Source organism: Hirundo rustica, chromosome 11 (assembly GCF_015227805.2).
Source record: "Hirundo rustica isolate bHirRus1 chromosome 11, bHirRus1.pri.v3, whole genome shotgun sequence".
NCBI classification, from domain to species: domain Eukaryota; kingdom Metazoa; phylum Chordata; class Aves; order Passeriformes; family Hirundinidae; genus Hirundo; species Hirundo rustica.
The window spans coordinates 14,850,565-14,870,216 of NC_053460.1; the positions used below are offsets into that span (position 1 = coordinate 14,850,565).

General features: G+C 41.5%; 1 protein-coding gene across 8 annotated transcripts in view; it reads left to right on the forward strand.

The window, feature by feature from the left end:
* ZNF536 (zinc finger protein 536) overlaps positions 1 to 19,652 on the forward strand; it is a 342,702-nt gene that overhangs the window by 223,225 nt on the left and 99,825 nt on the right. For 7 of the 8 annotated variants that reach the window (XM_040075265.2, XM_040075270.2, XM_040075263.2 and 4 more), the window contains one exon: positions 955 to 2,532. In XM_040075265.2, coding sequence (XP_039931199.1) covers positions 955 to 2,532 — 1,578 coding nt within the window. Of the gene's footprint in view, positions 1 to 954; positions 3,012 to 19,652 lie in introns of those variants that run through there. The other variant, XM_040075271.1, reaches the window with a different exon arrangement.

Here is a 19,652-nt window from a genome sequence, read left to right on the forward strand (position 1 = left end):
AAAAGCTTAGTGTGGGCTTCAAATATTTATTTAATTAATGGAAATCATCTTATATGTTTTAAAACTCTATTCAAGCCAAACCTAGAAAAGTGCTTATGGTAGTTAAATTACACATTTTACTACTCGAGCCTTGGAAATATCGTTAGTACAAAATTAAAGGACTGCAAAAAACAGTAGATAATACTAATTTCAAATATGGAAACTAAATATATTTTGTACTTTTTATTACTCGATTTCTTTTTTACTACTTTTTATTTTAACTATATGTTCTTACATGCTGCAATCATAATGTAGTGTAATGATATTAATATTTTATAGAATCTGTATTTATAGTTCTTTATTTAGAAACAATGCAGTAGGTCTGCAGATCTTTGAATCCTTCTGGAATGGTGCCCTCCAAATAATGATAAATTACTTGTGCAGTATGCCATTTGCTAATTATATCCATGATTTACTGCAGAGCAAGACTTAAATCATTCATTTCAGTCTTGCGTAACAGTGCCATAAAATTTTTAGGTTTAAAAATGGTTTCCATGTGTATAATTTAAACAAATTTTAGAGCAATTGTATACACAAAATATTGCGACCATCCATTTGTTACATTCTTTGTCTCCCTTTTTTTTAAACTTGTACTTTTAATGATCACTGTGGTTGAAATTGTTATGCTTCATTTTCATAATCATAGCTTTTAATTCTACAACAGTTTTCTACATGTTAGATTAAGAAAAGGATGGCTAATTGTGTGTAGACACCGTGTCATTCCTGAGTAGCCCCATATTCTGGAAACCCATTTTAGAAATACTCAGTTTATGAACTAGTCTTTGATTAAAGGTGTTTCTTTTTTAAAAAAAATGGTTTTAAGCAGCTAATGCTGATTTTTAAATTTCTCCACTCATCCGTAGATCAAAGTACAGTTAACTCTCTTTATACTTTCCTTTTTGCCCACACCTATAGGTGAGAAGCCTTACAAGTGTCCACATTGTGACTATGCTGGTACTCAGTCTGCATCCCTCAAATACCACTTAGAACGACACCACCGGGAGCGACAGAACGGAGCAGGACCACTCTCTGGGCAGAGTGCAAGTCAGGAACACAAAGACGAGACGCCAAGTAAAAGTTCTGTGTTTATTAGACCAGACATATTGAGAGGAGCCTTCAAGGGACTTCCTGGTATCGACTTCCGAAGTGGCATGGTCTCACAGCAGTGGACATCAGGAATGCTGTCTTCTGGAGATCAGCAAGGACAAGCAGCTGGCATGTCATCTGAAGGATCTTCAGAAAATATGAAGGGTTCAGACATATCTTCCAAAGGAACACACTTCTCTGAACTTGGCCGTGCTTATCAGAACATGGTCGGGAACGGTGTGAACTTTCAAGGGTCTTTGCAAGCTTTCATGGACAGCTTTGTCCTAAGTTCTTTGAAGAAAGAAAAAGAAATGAAGGACAAAGCTCTCTCAGATCCACTTTCAGCAAAAGCTTTGGGCTCAGATGGTGGTGAGGAGAAGATAAATAGCAAGTCTTCACAGCGGAAAACAGAAAAGTCACAATACGAACCTTTGGACCTGTCGGTAAGGCCTGATGCAGCCTCCCTGCCAGGTTCCTCTGTCACTGTACAAGACAATATTGCTTGGCATGGCTGCTTATTTTGTTCCTTTACGACTTCATCCATGGAGCTAATGGCTCTGCACCTCCAAGCCAATCACTTGGGCAAGGCTAAACGTAAAGACATCATAGGCAACAACAAAGAGCAGTCTAGAGAAGCTTCAGCCTCAGTGAACAAAGTGAGCCTGCTCCCCTCCTCTGTGCAGTCCAGCAAGGAGGCAGGAGTTTCAAACATTCTGAGCCAGCTGGACTCAGCTTCTGAGAAAATGACCCAAGGACAAAATAAAGAGACCCTGGGAGAGCAAAAGAGCACTGCCTGGCCCAGCCACATGGAATCCACTTTTTGTAATTTTACAACAGACTTCTATAAGCAGTTCGGCGTTTATCCCGGCGTTATTGGCACAGGAACACAAAATTCTTGCACCAGTAATGAAACCGAAATAAAAACACAATCCGAAGATGACCCAAATATTCTGCTTTCTGACTCTGTAAATAAAAGTGCTATTGATGACCTTTCTGACATAGCTTCATCTGAGGATATGGAATCTTCCAAGGAAGAAAACATTGAAGATGAGGACATTGACACAGAACCAGATATTATGAATAAGCAGTTGTCTGCCCTAAATAAAGAAAGCAGTGAAGGAGGTGACAATGTACAAAGTGGAGTCACCTCACAACCCACACAAGGGCTTGTATCACCATTGCCACAAGCTTCAGAAAAGCAGTGGCACAGTCAGAATCTTCTCTCCTCACACGAAACTGCACAAGAAGTGATGAAACCCGAACAAGTTCAGGGTCCACAGGTCCTGGAGAAGCAGATGAACATGTTGTCAGTCCTGAGAGCTTACAGCTCTGATGGCTTAGCAGCCTTTAATGGACTTGCAAGTAGCACAGCAACTAGTGGATGTATCAAGAGACCTGACTTGTGTGGTAAGTTTTAGACCTTCTTTTAGACCATTTCAGAAAACACTTGTGCAGAATCATAAAGCTGCTCTTAAATATACTTAGTCATGTTTGTTAGTAATACATTTTTTTAAATGTTAAACCCTGTGGGCCAAATTCTTGTCCGATATGTGGTCTACTCCATTAAAATCAGCAGTGCTGCATGCATACTTAAACAGGATTTTAGAAAGAACTTGCTTTTTAAACTAGAGTAGCAGCAATATAGACTATCTGTGCTAGTGGCATCAGAAGGGGATCCTTACTGCTTTAGCATACTCAAAGGAGGAAAAAGTTTTAAAAAATTTACATGGTAACTTGCAAACTTTTCAGTATTTTGATATAAAAACCCAAGAAAAACACTGGATGCTTTGCCAAGCGAACCTTGCTTTCTCTCTTTATTTCTTTTTCCCCCACATTTTCTTTCTTTGGATTGGGGTGTGTTCAGTTACCACAACATTAATGAAATCAAAGGCCAACTGCCTGGAATGTGTCTACATGTGTTGAATGGATTTCATTTTTTTCTTTATTTTATTTTCTTTCCCTCTTTTTTTTTTTTTTTTTTTTTTTTTTAATTTAATTTATAATTTTCTGGTTTGGTTCAATGGCACACATGCAGTACTTGCCCTTGGCCATTTCCACTATTCTAACTAGCAGTTGTGTAAATTGTGATTTGCCTGATTAAGAATATGCCTCCAGGTAATTAAAATAACAACACACCAAACAAACAAAACCAACTTTTACCCTTTCTAGTCTCTGATTTACAAAACTACAGTTTTGCTTCCTCATATCACACACCTCATATTTACAAGAATTAAAGTTAAATCTATTTGGAACAAATGAGACTGAGATTTTTTTTTTTTTTTTTATTCTTATTACTTAGCTCCTATTTTGTCAGCATAGTGTTTATTTGAAAGAGATTTTAGAGTGCAAATCCTTTGAAAAACAGTATCACTGTAAAAAAGCAGAGTCAGCAAAGGACACAAAAATGTCTGTAATGTTCATTTTATTTAACCTTCAAACTAAAGAAAACTTATTGTCAGAGCTGAACATGCATAATAAAATGTATTCAAGTAAAAAAAAAAAAAAAGAAAAAGAAAAGAAAAAACATTATCAACAGTTTTAAAGCCTGACAATTTAAAATGAAACCCTCAATCTGCAAGCACTTAAGAGTGATTCCTCTGGTTAACCTACGGTTAGTGGGAGCTTTGTCTGACTTTACTGGCAGAGTGTAGATGCTCAAAGCCATAACCCCCTTGCCAGACTCCTCTCTGATTTTCCATGTGTATTAGTTGATCTGATAAAAAAGTCTGATATCTACACACAAAGTTTATCTCACTTGTATCCTTAGAACATTGTGACTTCACAATATTGTCATTATCTGCCAATATCTGTAATTTAACCAATATCTGCTCGAGTATCCATGTGGCCTTACTTGTAAACTTCTGAGTCTGAGTGCACTAAGAACCAGTTTAGGTAGTTGAAAATATTTTCAGATTCTTCAAAATCAGCATTTACATTGTTGAAAAGAGTTAATACTTGATTTAATTTACAGTAGGTAAAATCCTATTGGATTTTTTTTTAATTGTTGGAATACAATCAATTCACCAAAAAAAAAAAAAAAAAAAGCAGAGAAATTACTGTCTAAACAAGTTTAAAAAAATGGAAAACTAAGATTAGTTGCTTTGTGCAAAATACCTTTATATTTTTTCACATGCATAGGATTTTTTAAAACAACAACAGAAAAAACCCTCTAATATTATTATGGAAATGAGGTCATGTTACTTCCATTAGTTTTTTGTTTCATCTTCCAATCAGTTCAACAGACATTTTATGATAGCTTGAGTTTATATGATTTTAAAGACCATATCCCTTTCACAAGCTCTGCCCAGTGATAATGGATTTGACTTGAAGTATGAAGGAAGAAAAGAAACAACAGAAGCTTCTCTGTTCTACTTTTTAAGGCATTTTTTAATCGAAAATGCAGTGGGAGTCTTTCTGACTCCCCCCTCCAAAAACAGCTTTTTAAAATTCTTTTCTGTCATTCTATTGGTGTTTTCAGAACATAAATACAAAGGTTGATTACTTAAATACATTATTTAATTTTTCTAAATATCTCACAGAAAAGTGGATGAATATGAACAAGCCACATGTCAGTAGCTTTTTTTTTTTTTTTTTTTTTTGGTTTGATTGGCTTGGACACCACCCACTTGCAAGTGGTGGTTTTGGGGGAGCTTTCATTTTCTCAGTGACATTTTATACTGTGAAATCACACTCCATCTGTGCATGTTAGTGTGGGGAATCCCACCTGATGTTTCTGCATTTGCAGATTAGCAGTCAGGAGCACCCTGTTCATGTATTAGTCTTCCTTTCCTCTTGCACGAAGCCCATGACCAAAGTCATGGTTCCTTATGTCTCTCCCACTGCCTGGGAGATCAGAAAACTTGAGACACACCTGCAGCATCCGATTTCAGGGCATGATTCCCATGTTACTTTCGTGTTTGGGGAGACTCCGTGCATTTGTGTTTCTTTTTACAGCCAGTGATGTATGTGTTGTTGACATCCCAAGAGAAAACATTGATGCATTTGATAACAGTCCTTCTTACACTCAGAGAGCAAGGCATAGTGCTCTTTCTGTAGTCAGAATATAGAGGAAATAAAATTGAAATAAAATATTTCAACTTCAGTAAGCTGAGATTGCATCTTTGGCTGGCCACACTAATTGAGTTGAATTTCTGACTGCCTTAAAACAAGCTGGGGTATTCAGCAATCCATGTGGATCATTTTTAGGTAGCAGATTTTACCCTAAGATAGTAGATCAGTTTTTAAGCAAAAATCTTGGCACAAGAAAAGTTTTGTTTCTAGAGGAGAATGCCACTAACTCACATTGTTGTTTCAGAAAGTCACTGCACATGTGGAAGCAGTCCTCAGTTTCCCTGTAATGGAGAATGAGAGAGATTGATGATGTACACATAATTCATTTATGCTCCTATCATGCTTCAGGCTGCAGGGATGAAAGACACAATTAGGAAAGAACCATAATTACTGCATAATAAAGAAATTTTCATGTCAAAATGCTACTGAGAAAAAATCACGAATTTTTGTAATATTTCTCCTTAAACAGCAGAATGAACAGAAAGAAAAAAAGAGCATTGATAATTTTAGAATTACTCCTGAATTGTACTTGGTTTTCGAGTCTCAGGTCATTCTGCCTAGGAGTGGATCTTGTTTGTCTTTGCTGGCACTCACTTCCTAAGAAGATGACAGGCCTTTCCTTGCTGCTTGGCAGCAAGTAGACCAACGGGGAGGGAGGCCCAAGGTGATGGCTCCATGGCTTGGTAGCTGTCTTGAGCATCTGTGTGCTCTGCTTTCGCAGCCCTTGCTGATTTGACAAGTCAAGCTTGGAGGTTGTAGATCTATTTTTTATTTAAGTTCTGAAAGATCTGTTTTCCTTTCTATTTATGCTCTTCTCTTTTTCTGCTTGTCTTCCCACATACATGTAGTTGTATCACGACAATGTTCTACCTTCTGTTCCAATACATTAATTTACTTGTGATTTGTGCACAAGAGCCTTTATGACAAGACCCTATCCCTTCTCTCTCTCTCCTCCCCTTTAAATTTCTCTGCTTTGTGACCAAGATGGTAAAATTTCTCTACTTGCATTTGCTACTTGGGAAATACTAGGCTTTCAAAGGAGAGCTGATGGGCTACAGAGCTACTGGCCAGAGATAGTCCTGGGCATTAGCTGGCTGCTAGAAGGCTATTGAATCCACGCTTAAGGATGTCCAAAAGTATTAGTTCCCTGTTGTCTCTAAATCTAATTTGCTTCCATTCATGCTTGCTTTCCTCTGCAATTAGTGCTGTTTTCTCCTGCACAGGCTCCACCCCATTATCACTTTTTTCACTGTATGAAAACAGGGCAGGGCCCCTCTGATGCGTGGAAGCAGCTTTGGAGTTCTGATCCTACAAAGGGCTGGGCACTTTCGGTTTCCTTTGCAGCAGAAAGCTTTCAGCATTGCATAGAATTATTAAAATGTTCAGCATTGTAACTTTCTGAAATACCTTCCAATTGTGGAACTGCAGCGCAGACAAGAGGGCTGGGCAGGGGGAAGATCAATTGTGGCAGATTATTACAGTTTTATTGTCACATAATTATAGTGTTCTACCCCAATGTTTAAATAGTGAATTTAGATATTGTAAATTGCTTATTGCCACAGGTGTCAAAACCAAAAAAGATCATAATGCTAACCCCGTCAGAATTACCACCAACACATGAAACACAGAAAAAGATTTTTAATTATTTGTGATGGCTTCACCTGAATCCCTATTGCAGATCTTTTAAATTACAAAATCCGTATTAAGAAACAAAAGGCCTGATGTATCCAAGCACTAGGACAGCTCCGAGGCAATGGAAGGTTGTCCTGCTGCAGGAAATTGTAGGACTGCCCATTTAAAGTATCACGTAATGCACTTAAGGAATGCTTTGTCCTGATCTGCAGTTGGAGGAGTAACCAGAATATTCTTTTCCTTCAAGACAGAATGAAATTATATGGAAGTTTTAAAGCAGACTTTTCCTTACCCCACTATTGTGCTTTTGAAGAGGTTTCTTAGTTTCAGTTAGGAGGTCCAAGGCCAGCTTTTAGAGTACAAACTGTTCTCTGAACAGGAGATCAGCACCTCGGCCCCTGCCTGGGTTTCAGACACACTTCTGGATGTCACAGTGCCATTTGCATGGCAATATCAAACCAAACTCATATGGCTTGCTTCCTTTTTTTAATTAACTGGGAATGCCAGTGATCCAGTGAAGTTTGTGTTGCTGGATAAAAGGGCCGGTCTGTGAATAGCATTGTATTTGCCAAATGGTTCGCTAGTCATTTCAATACAAACAAATGGATGGTGTCTGTAAGTCTGCAAACACTGTTGACATTTAGCCTTGTTTATGTTACTTTCCTTTTGCTGCATATTTTTGGCTAGAAGAGACACTGTCTGAATCAACATTGACTTCCTAAGCAGAAGCTAAGGGCCCAGTCTTGCATCCCTCATTCTCGATGAGTAGCACTACTTACATGACTAAGGATTGCAGAATCAGGTCCTATGTTTATTTGACTTTAAATTTCATTGCTATTTTCATGTAATTTAATTTGGTTGTATTTTGTTGTATCAGAAATTGTTCAGGTGATAAGTTCGGTATCACCATTTTGTTTACTGTTGAAAACTTGTAGTTCTTACCATTCTTCATACTGTGGTGCAACATTCCCATTCCATTTATGCTTCTGGAAATTAACCCCTAAAATATCTGGTACAGCTAAGTGCTGAGTACCTCCTATTCCCAGAGAGACTGGAGGCATTCAGTCCCTCCCAGCACTACATCTGAAAGGGGGATTGTGTTTGCAAAAGGAGGCCTTGGTATGTGCCTTGATTTCAGACATCAGTGGCCAGCCGCACCAAGGCAAATCCCTAGCACAGAAAGGCTTTTCTTTTCTTTGCAGAGACAAAATAATGATGTAAGCTTAGAGCTGGATGATTTTTGCTCTAAATTTCTTCTCCCAAACAATATATTCTTACTGTTTTTGTCCTGTCCAGGTCAAATTTAAATTATAATTTAGGATTAGGCAGAGGCATAGAGATGTTTCCAGGTCTTTCCAAAGTGAGACAATGCTCTGGTTTGTGTTTTGGTTCAGGAATATACATTCTTGTGTCTGAGGTATAGTATTTCCTATAACTACTCATAAACATGAGCAATTTAGACATTCTTGTAAGTCTAAACTAAGTGTACGATTAATACCTATTATGAGGCCAATTTTAAACAATTAATTTGACAGCAATTATAATTTTATGTTACAGGCTTTCAGGAATAAATAACCAAATTCATCTTTGTAATCTAAGGAACTTAGGATATCTTTATGCAGAGATGATCTTGTTATGCACAGGATTGCATATCTGGAATTTCTGAGGTTTGCTCCCACCTATCTAGATGCCTGTAGTGCCAGGGATAAATAATTACCTGAGGCTTATTAATTGTTTCAGCAAAGAAAAAAAAATATATACCTTAAGTGTAAGCATTAATGTATGTATACACAATACATCCACAATATATAACAAACCATCATAATAGTACAAAAATAGAGGTCCTGAATATGTTCTGTTATTTATGTGTTTGGCAAGCTTAGGGAATGGACTTTAGTATGAGTGAAAATTCTCTTAACATTTTTAAGGTTATTTATTGTCATTTCTATTTGAGTTTTTAATGGTCCTGTATTTTGTAATGCTTTAGCAGGAAAAAATACTGTAGTTATCTTTTTTCATATTCTTTAAGCAATATTTCTAGCTTAATATATTGTGCCAGGTTTTCCAATATTAACCAAGAAAGACAGTAAAATTCAATGAACAGCACTCTGACATCCACAATTTAAAACCTGTGATTGAAGTGAAATGTGTAAACTTCTAGTGGGTTATCATGTGCTTTGGAATAGAGTATTGTTGGAAGTAATTAGAAAATATATTAAGGTTTCCTGGTAATGAAGGTATGTAAGTTTTAATAATTGTTGCTTTCTGAATAAGTGTCAAACTATATCTTTAAATGTATATGGAGTTACAAGTTAGGTCACTTCTGAATGGAATGTAAAACAATACTAAAATGCTTCAATAACTTATCTCAGTGTTGCTAATAAAAAAAAAAAGCTGTTAACCATTAGTGCAGTTTTGAGTCATTTTGTTGATTAATTCAAGAAAACTCTCTGAGAAAGTGTTGTACCTTTTGGTAGACCAAAGACCACTCATGCAATCCACAGTTGTTTGGTGCTTTGAGAGGCAAACTCTGCAAAGCTGCTTGTTGGCCTTGTAAATGATATTTATTAAAAATCCCATCTTTTAAGGCATTAGAACAGTACCATGTATGGTTAGGCAGGTATATAAGGGGGGCATTAGACTTGTTCCCTCTGTCACGGAAAATACCTTGGGAATGTGGGACCTGTTTCTCCTCTGTCACTATTAAAATCCAGTAGAAACTTTTGTGGATGTCACTGGGTTGAAAATGAGCAGTGTGGGTGGATGAAGTGTGTAAATACTAGTGTCGGGGTGCTCAGCCGGGGTGAGCCAAATACGGGGTTTTAGTGCTGGAAATGCAGACATAGTGAGCAGCGGGCGTACAAGGCCTGTCCCAGAGGAGAAATACCAGGAGCATACAGAAAGAGTGATCTTTCTTGGGTAATCTTGCCCAGCCTTACTGAAGTCACAGCTCCAATCCTGCAAATGGCCCTGAATGCTCCCTTTGGTTTCCCATGGGAAGAATGTGTGATGAGCATCCTGAGAATAGCCTCCCTCCCCAGGCCCACAAAGGATTCTCCTGAGGTAAAGCAAGTACATGAGAACAAGCAGCCAGCCTTGCCAGGGCCAGTAGTGCCACCCAGCCCCATGGTAAGTGTTTCCAGGATGGGATCCCTGACAGGTGGCCCACTGTCCGGAGCACCGCTGAGCATGCAGTGGGAGCTGAAGGAAAACATGGCTGGGGCTCCCAGTGTCACGTCTTCATTAATGCTCTCCCTTCTGAATAGCATATTGGTACTTTTTATTTATTCCACCAAAACACCATGAGTCAGGACCTGACATTTTAGTGTTCTGTGTCATACTGAGAAAAATCTGTGGTTCAGCTGTAGGACAATTATATTATTTTGGAAGAGCTAGAAATAATACGGCATTTGTGAGACAACTGTAACATTTATCCAGACTCAGTGTGAGATTGTTCTTCCTTTTATTTGGAGAGCACTTCCAAAAAAGTATCGACTAGGAGAACAGGAGGAAAAAAAAAAAAAAAAAAAAAGTGGCAATTAGGAATCCATTCAACCCCCATCGGGTATAATCCCATTTTGTGTAGTACCGCTGGCTGTTCCATGCCTAAACTTCTATGCAGTGAGCTGTGAATATAGTCCTTATTGTCCTGTGGGCAATATGACTAAGGAAAAAATATCTCTGTAATACAATGGAGCATTTGTCTGAATGGCATAACCTAAGGTCCATAACATCAAATCTAAAGTTGTAATTATACAGCTGCAGTCACACCACTCAAGTGAAGGCTGTGTCAGCACTTGTATTATATAAGGAATCCTGTTTTCAAGGGTTGATGAGTCATATGCAAAAAACATTTATCACTAAACAATTGTTCAGATTGTTCTGAAGCAACATCTAGGTACCGGCCTTTCCCCAGTAGGACACGGTCATATCTTCTGCAATATGCCATGGTGTACTTTGTTAATGAGTGTATCTTTTTTGAGCTTGAAAATTACCTAGAAACTTTGGGGGTTTGTGCAGTTTGATTATTGTAAAAACATAAAGTGGGGAAAAAAACCAGGGTGGCCAAGGTCTTCATTAACAAAGACTGTAACAGGTAAAACTTTGTTTTCTCAGAAATAATAAAATTTGAGGGCTTTTTTTCCCAGTTTGCCATCCCTGATTTTGTTTTAAATTCTTGACTCTGAACTCTTCCTTAGAAGACCTGGTCACAGTTTTGGGTTTTGAGCTCTCCTGAAATCGAGCCTCTCGAGCTCACAGTAACTGTTATTGCCTCTCGAAGCAGCCGCACGTTTGCTGGCGAGGAGCAGACAGGAAAGAGGTTTATTTAGAGCAGCACCACAGAGGTGAACCAGGAGCACTCTGCACGCCTCCCATGCGAATGTAAAAGGATTACACTTAGGACTGAGACCAAATACTGGAAACCACAGCAATTTTCCTACTACATGAAATTTCTAGATAGGTATACCGGGTGAGTGATTTCAGCTGAGAGAGGCTCGTGCCCAGAACAGTGCCATTTACAAACAGGTGTCCCTGGAGGCACCCCCACGTCAGGCATTTGCACCCAGGCTGCCTTGCCCACCCCATTGTTCACGGAGAGAGACCAAGGCCAGCCAGTTCCTTTAAGCTGATCTCCTCTGATCCGGGGCGTCTGTAGCGCCGTTCCCTGCATAGAACAGCCATTGTTCAGCTGCAGAGCAACAGTGGGGTAGAAAATAGCATGCCATGCTGGGGATCAGAGAGGGAATTGTTCCTTAATTATCTCTTACTGAAGGAAAAACCCAAGGCATATCCCGATATGTGGCATGACTGTGTCAGAACACGAGTCTTTTAAAAAAGATTTGGGGGGGGGGGGGTTTCCAATTCAGAAGCTGGCAATCCTCACTTCTCCTGCAGGTCTACCTGTGATTCACTCACTGACCATGGAAAGAAATAAGTTTTCCACTTTGGATCCTACATTATGAAATGGAAAATAATAGTACTTATCTCCCTTGTAGGAGTGCTGTGAGGATAAATGAATTAATTAATGTGTGTAAAGCACTTTGAAGATGAAGAACATTATGTAAGTCCTCAGTGTACAAATGCTTCCTTCTCTGACATAACTACAGTAAGTTATAAAAATTTACTGCTGGAAATAAACACACATTGCAAATATGGGTTGGATGTGTACATGGCTGCAGTGCCCCTGCAGTGTGGGTGAGCCTGACTTCCTGAGCAGCTAGAGAACCCATCACCAAAACCTCTCTTACCCCTGCCTGTGCCCAGCAGTGGTGCTCTGGGTTCTCTGCAGCAGTTGTGGCATCCTTTAACCATAATGTACTTTCACCAAATCCATGAATTTTTACTTCAGGCCTCCTTGAGATGCCGGCTGGGCTGAGCTGCCAGGTTTTGGCCATCGCCGCATCAGGCCAGCCCCAGCCCTGTGTGCCACCAGCCACGGCAGGCGATGGATGGCTCAGCAGGGTCTGCTGGGCTGCTCCCTCCCCAGCCCACTGCTATGCCTGTGTCAGCAGCTCCTTGCCAGGACTGAGGGCCTGCCACACTGTCTGCCACAGTTTGTCCCTGCTGTTCAGGCCCGGTGTGACTGGTCCCCATGGTGCTCAGAAGATCCCGGTCTGGTGGCTGAATTGGCTCTTGTGTGTTTCTTTATTGAATGTCAGTGATTTCAGTTCACGACTCGGACTTTAAAATTTTTCTTGCCTGTTATTCATTGTCCCCATCCTGTGTTAGTCCTTGCTCATTTATTTATTTATTGATTCAAGCCAGGAATTGTGTTTGACCCCAAAATTCTCACGTGAATAACAAGGCAAATTAAGAGGATGCAGGGAAGAAAACCCAACACTTCAGGCCGTATAGAAATGTGACACTTATCAGGAGAGACATAAGAAAAGGTTTGTGCATTGAGATGAACAAGTTAAAGATGAAATTCAGAATTTCTTTGGGGCTCTAGTCAACTCACAGCTGCCAAATAAATCATTTTGAGAACCTTACTAAAAGGCTACCTTAGCCCTGATTTTGTCTTGTTTCAATTTTCCCTTTGCACACCGAGCCCTGTTCCAGTCTGTGTGCTTGGTTTTCTTTCAAATCCTTTCAGATTATGCTTGTTAACCTGTTGCTGGCTCAGCCTGCCAGTTGGAGTGCAGAGGAGAGCAGCGTGCTGCTCCTGGGGGCTGGAGAGCCCCTGCCCCACTCCCCGCTGCCAGCAGCTGAGGGCTCTGCTCTCCCTGCTGGGAGTTTGAAGAAGGTGACAGCTTTTGCCCAGCAAAGTTTGCTGCCATGCCACGCTCATCCAGATGCCAAACACACTGAGATGCATCACCAGCACAACCAGACGTCCCCAGAGCCTGGCCAGCACCAGCGAGCACCCAGCGGTGTGGCTGGGTTTTCCATCCCCCGACAGGAGAACTGTTTAATAACGGGAGGGATTGTGGGTGTATTCACTAATCATTATATAACTGTACATTGGGGTGAAAAAGAGGAAAACAAACCAGAAAAGCTTCCCCAAAGGATAGAGATGGGAATCCCATTAACATGACGGCTCCCTCTTTAGTTGCCAAAATGATTGACAGCATGATAAGGTCAGAAGATGAAAACCAAGCCATGGGGGACAGAGCAGGGAGGGGAGGGGGCCAATCAGTTGAATAAAAAACTGAGTGTCAGTGCTGGGGAAGGAGAAAATCGGCACTCCCACTAGAAAAATCCTCACCCTCTGGTCCCCTACTGTTTGTTTGGGGAAAATGCTGCAGCTTAATCAGAATTATTTACAAGATAATGGTCCATTGTTTGTAGTAAGACAGATGCTGTCTGTGGGAATTTGGTGGTTTATGCTCTATGCATTACAGTGCCATTGCTGTGTGCAGATGGGATCACAGTGGTATTGTTGTTATCCACTTTTTTGGAAATTTGGAGGATCCTTACTGTGAAAGGAGGATCCATAAAGAGAAAAAAGAAAGAGTTTTCTCAGGCCCAGAGCTGGGATTTCTCTTAAGGTAGAACTGTGATCGTATATGTGGGAGAAGAAGAGGACAAAGTGGAATCACTTTGCCTGAGACTTGCAGCATGAGGGGTCCCTGGGCTGACTGCACTTGGTGGTGGCAGACATCAATTCCACAGATGGCTGGAGGGATGGAGGGATCCTGTGTGTATTTCTAAAGGTGAGGAAATACATCCTGGTGGGATAGGTCCCTCCTTTGCTGGGAGCTGGCAGAGTCACTCGCTCAGAAGTGAGAGGTGTGAGAGGTACACACACCTGACTGTGTGAAAGTCAGGCTGGCCAGGTCAGTGATCATCCTCTGGCTGTGAGACTGCAACCATGGTGCTCCCTGCTGTCCTCCCCATGCTGCAAGCTAAACACTGAGAACTTCTGTTCCACCAGAAAACTTCAGCCTGATGATCTATGGGTGAGGATGTGGGAAAGCTGAATTTTTGCTGGATTCATATTGGAAACAAAAGCCCCAAACTCCTTGAGAGAAGTCTTTATTTATATAGATGATCAAATGCAAGGTTTTATTTTCCTTTTACATTTTCCAGCAGAAAATCTGTATCTGTAAGCATCCCAAGTAGAAAGTTCAGTGTGGAGGCCTAGAAGCTGACAGAGGGGACAGCTACGGTGTGCAGGTGGGTGACCCTGCCATGAACTGCTGCATACAAGAGGAATAGGGAGCCCAGGTGAGGTCCATGGAGATGCTGCTCAGTCAGCACATCACCTCCCAGCTGGCTGGGTCTGTCCCAGCAAAGCGTGGGGGACAGCAGCACCCGCAGCCCTTTCCCATGACCCTGGGATGAGGGACAAGGACCATGCTGAGCAGAGCTCTGCTCTCAGGAGCAAACCCTGCCGTGCCTTTGCTGCCTGGCCCACGGAACCTGGGAGATGAGAAGATGCTCCTCAGGTCCCTGCTCGTTGGAGACAGGTGCAGGATGAGGGGGAGGAGGGTGCCTGGGCAGGGGTGGGTGTGTGTATGTGTGCCTGAGCTTCCTCTCTCAAAAATCTGCTTTTAGTGTGCAATAGCTCACATATTACCTCGGCAGAGATGCGTGTGCACCAAAGGCAACCAGGAGACGACAAATCACCAGAAGGGCTCCAGAGGGGATTTTGAGCATCCACGTCTGGTATCCCAAGATCCATTAGCTTGCAGGTAAAATGGAAAACTACGACCATCTCTTTTGTATGCAAGATAATTAAGCTGTCTTTCCATCACTGCAAAATACCTGAGTTTCCCTGGAGAAAGCAGAGGGTCTGGGAATGGAGAATGAGACAGGGAAGGGCAAAGAATGGCTGATTCACAGTTTTTGGAGTCTGTGCAGCTGGAGATGGGTTTCCGACATCGGCATGTTCCCCTTGGGATGGACTTTTCCTGAAATGGGTGGTGGAAGATGGCGGCTCCTGAGTCCTCCCTTTTCTCTGGACTCAGTGTGCAGCCAGGGATGGAGCTGATAGCATCAGGTTATGAGTGAAAACCACTTTGCCCAAGAAAAGGGATCTCTGACTTTTGTGAAACAGTTTTCCAAGAATACCCTAGAAGAGATTGGCATGCAAGATTGCAATTCCTGAGTGATTGCATTTCTTCCTAAGTATTTCCAGTGGGATCTGGAGCTCTAAGTTTTTGGGTTTTTTTCTCCAAGTCAGCATTTATTTGGAGAATCCTAATTTTGTATTTCCTGACATTTAAACTTTTCAGCCTAATGTTCTAATAAGGATTCTGTCTGTCCATCTAAATAAAGCTTCGTTCTAATGAGGACACCATCCATCTCCTGAGATGGAGCCGTAACAACTTCCAGCCTCAGTGTAATTTTAGCTAGGCTCCCTTCCCCACCCTCTTCTCCCCACAGACCTTTGTTTGGGGTGAAAATTATTTGTTTTGGGATGAAGTTGTGCAGAATTTCATTTTGGGTCAAGTGACTGAGCTATTGTGTGAGCCTCTGCTTTCTCTCTGAAAAGTGGGATTTTGCTCACTCCCTGTTGTATGTTCAGTGCCTGCTTATTTGCAATTTCTGTTCATAAGACTGTGGGTTTTCATGCCAACGATTTTCTGTTTGAGTTGTTGGAGTAGGGAGGTTGTGGGAGCATGCCAGTGTCAAAGGTTGTCACTTGAATGATAATTAATAACATTATCAGACTGATTATGTGTTTAGATGTCCAGAATCAGGAGTGAATTGAACTTGTTAAATTTAATTCCTACCTCCGAATGACTGGGATATTGGCATGCTCACCAGTCTTGCGTTTGCATAAAGGACAAAACTGGGAATTTGAAAGGGTAATGGCTAATGAGAATTGCTGAAATTCTGGGCTTTTGGAGCTTGCAGGGCTTCTCCTACGGCACCATCACTGTGCGAGCATTCACTAGGCAGGAGAAAGCACGGAGTGGGTGCACAACAGTGTTTGCAGACCCTAGTTTCACTCTGCCAATTGTTGACTGAAACATCAAGTCATTTAGATCGGAGATTATGTCTTTTAAGGTTCAGAAGAGCCGTTTCACATGCGACTGATTACCTCTGTCAGAGGTGGGAGAGCCAGGTCCCACCTCCGTGGGTGGGATCTGAACTCATGCTTCCAGAGGTCAATTAACAGGGTTTTTAGACCTTTGTGCTTCTCAGTCCCTTATAGCCAGACCTTTTCTGTTAAAACTGTTTAAACTTGCAAACCACTAATAAAAGGATCATATGTGTTTCCCACTGAACAGGTTCTTTAAGGCTATTAGGGTAATTAAAAACATATGGTGCCTATGCGAGTCAGAGGGAAACCACAGATGTACAAACTAGGTATTATATAAGGTTTTTCTTTTTTGCCCTTTCAAAAACAACAAGTCAAATACGTACAGGGAGATAAAGATGATATTTTTCTGGAGATGGTAGGTGACATTTTGGATTTTTAATCATGAAATATGTAAACCACATTTCTTATACATAATCAGGGCAAACTCTTTCTTATAAGCAGGAAGAACAAAACATAGTAGCATATGACTGCAGTATTTATGGAAGGAATAAGGAAACACTTTGTTTCATACAAGTTATTGGGCACCAGGAAACCTTTTGCATTTTTTATGATGTTTCCCTGCACAGACATGGAGGATTATATTTATTAAATATTGAATTATATTGAAATTGGATTGATGCAGCCAAAGAAGGACATTTCTTTGTATTCCATTTTTCCTCCTTTTAAAAAAGGGAAATGTACTCATATTGATTGCAGTACAAGTAGTCATTTATTTTAATTTAAAAATATAGGATTGATTTTGAGAAGGTGATAAATACTGCTAATAAAAAAATTCAAAATGGGGATTTATAATGATTCTCTGTTAAGTCAATGGTTTAGAGAGGCTAACTTATAATAAAAGTAGAGACGTGCTGAAATATCCATAGCTAATGGATTATTTGCCATTTGCTGGTGCTGCAAACTTTCCTTGGTTTGCTGGGTCCTGCTACAAAAAGTAAAATTTATATCATCTAATGCTCCTCGCTCTTTGCTTTGTCTTTCTCATGCTAAAACTGGGCAGCCAAGGATCCAGCAAGCAGCTGGGGGCCCCCTCCCTATGCAGATATGCACAGGTATTCCAGAGGGGCCAGAGCCAGGTGTGGATATTGCCGTGGGGCTCAGGTATTCCAGAGGGCCAGAGGCAGGTGTGGATATTGCCGTGGGGCTCAGGTATTCCAGAGGGCCAGAGCCAGGTGTGGATATTGCCGTGGGGCTCAGGTATTCCAGAGGGCCAGAGGCAGGTGTGGATATTGCCATAGGGCTCAGGTATTCCAGAGGGGCCAGAGCCAGGTGTGGATATTGCCATGGGGCTCAGGTATTCCAGAGGGCCAGAGGCAGGTGTGGATATTGCCATGGGGCTCAGGTATTCCAGAGGGCCAGAGGCAGGTGTGGATATTGCCATAGGGCTCAGGTATTCCAGAGGGCCAGAGGCAGGTGTGGATATTGCCATGGGGCTCAGGTATTCCAGAGGGGCCAGACCCAAGTGTGGATATTGCCGTGGGGCTCAGGTATTCCAGAGGGCCAGAGGCAGGTGTGGATATTGCCGTGGGGCTCAGGTATTCCAGAGGGGCCAGAGCCAGGTGTGGATATTGCCATGGGGCTCAGGTATTCCACAAGGCCAGAGCCAGGTGTGGATATTGCCATGGGGCTCAGGTATTCCAGAGGGGCCAGACCCAAGTGTGGATATTGCCGTGGGGCTCAGGTATTCCAGAGGGGCCAGAGCCAGGTGTGGATATTGCCATAGGGCTCAGGGAGCATCCCAGGGGCACAGAGCGCAGTGGGGCCGGGCATCAAGGACTCCTCTCCTTGTGGCTCCCAGGGCACGGCACGGCACGGAGAGCACCCTGCCCGTGGCTGTGCTTGTCTCTGTCCTGTGACGGGGGTGCTCTCACCGCCAGCCCCGAGAACCAGCCCCGGGTGTGCCGGGTGCTGCTGCAGCCCGGCTGGGGTCACTGCGCCCGGGGCACTCCCTGACAGCCCGGGCAGGCAGCCTGCATCTACCGCCGGGATCTCACCCCCGGCTCCAGCCCAGCCTTTGCAGACCCCTTGCTCTGTTCACTGATGCTTTGTTCTGTCACTTAGCAAAAAAGTAGTGGTTTTTTTTTTTTTTTTTTTTCCCTCCCCTCCCAAATAAACTTTTAGGAGAACAGAAATGCAAATCTGGGGAAATAAGAGCAGGAGAAGCCTGATGCTAACACTTCAGGTTTGCAGGAGTGGTGGCTGAGCAGGCATTTCTGAACAGAGTCTTTTCTTTTCTTGAGTGAGTGATAGCAAACTCAGTGTTATTTCACATGTAGGTATTACCATTTTAACTTTTACTGAGGTAAAATAACACCTTGTCACTCCGTGCAAATACCAATCACAAAATGAATTAATTGTAATAACTGTTGTCAACAGAACAAAAGACTTGTTGCTTTCCTAAGCAGATTTCAGTGCCACTGATAACTATATACAGAGGTTCCCTTTGGGCTTATTCAGTGCATGTAGTCAGAACATAATTTCATCTGTCTTTCTCTGTACTTTGTTGTAAAAGTCTCAGAAACTGAGTTAAAAACCTGTATTTTTTTTTACATATCGCTAAGCAAACATTTTTCAATCCTTATGTTTTTTTTTTCTCACAGAATCCCTAAACATTTTTACTAGTTAATTAACACTTCTTTTGTGGCTAATTTATTAAGGAATTAACAAGTTTATAACAGTCTACAGAATCTGTTGGTTTGCCTTATGCTGTGATGGACAGTTATGAGAAAATATGGGCAGCTATTTTGCTACACAAAATAAATTTTTGCTAATGTTACTTCTTCAGCCAATCATCTTTATCCAAGATGAACACTGCTATCCCAATACATGGGGAAAGTTTCCTTTGAAAAGGGAGGGAGAGAGAAAAAATTAGCCAAAAAAAGCAGGATTCTTCATTCTTGTGCAAACCACAAATTTATTCAAGAAAAGTTTTGGATGGGGCGGAAGTGGGGGAAACTAATTAACTAATTTCACAAAAGAGCCTCAGTACAGCAGGAAGGAGTGACAATATACTATATTCATTTTACATGGCTATTTGGCTTAATAATCAAAAACACTATGGCATATCCTCTATATTTTACTGCAAAGTAAGTATTTCTTAAAGAAAATACATTAGTATTGCAGCCTGGGATAGTCAGGCATCACTGCCAGTGGAACAGACACTCATCAGGAACTGACCCACACAGCAGTTAGAGATCCACTTTGCATCGTTATTTAACAGGATGTATGTTTTAGATTGCTTCTCCCCTCTTCCCTTTCAAAACGTACCAACAGGCTTCAGTACTCCCTGCCCTCCCCAGGAGCAGAATCACAAACTAATATAAAACAGGTG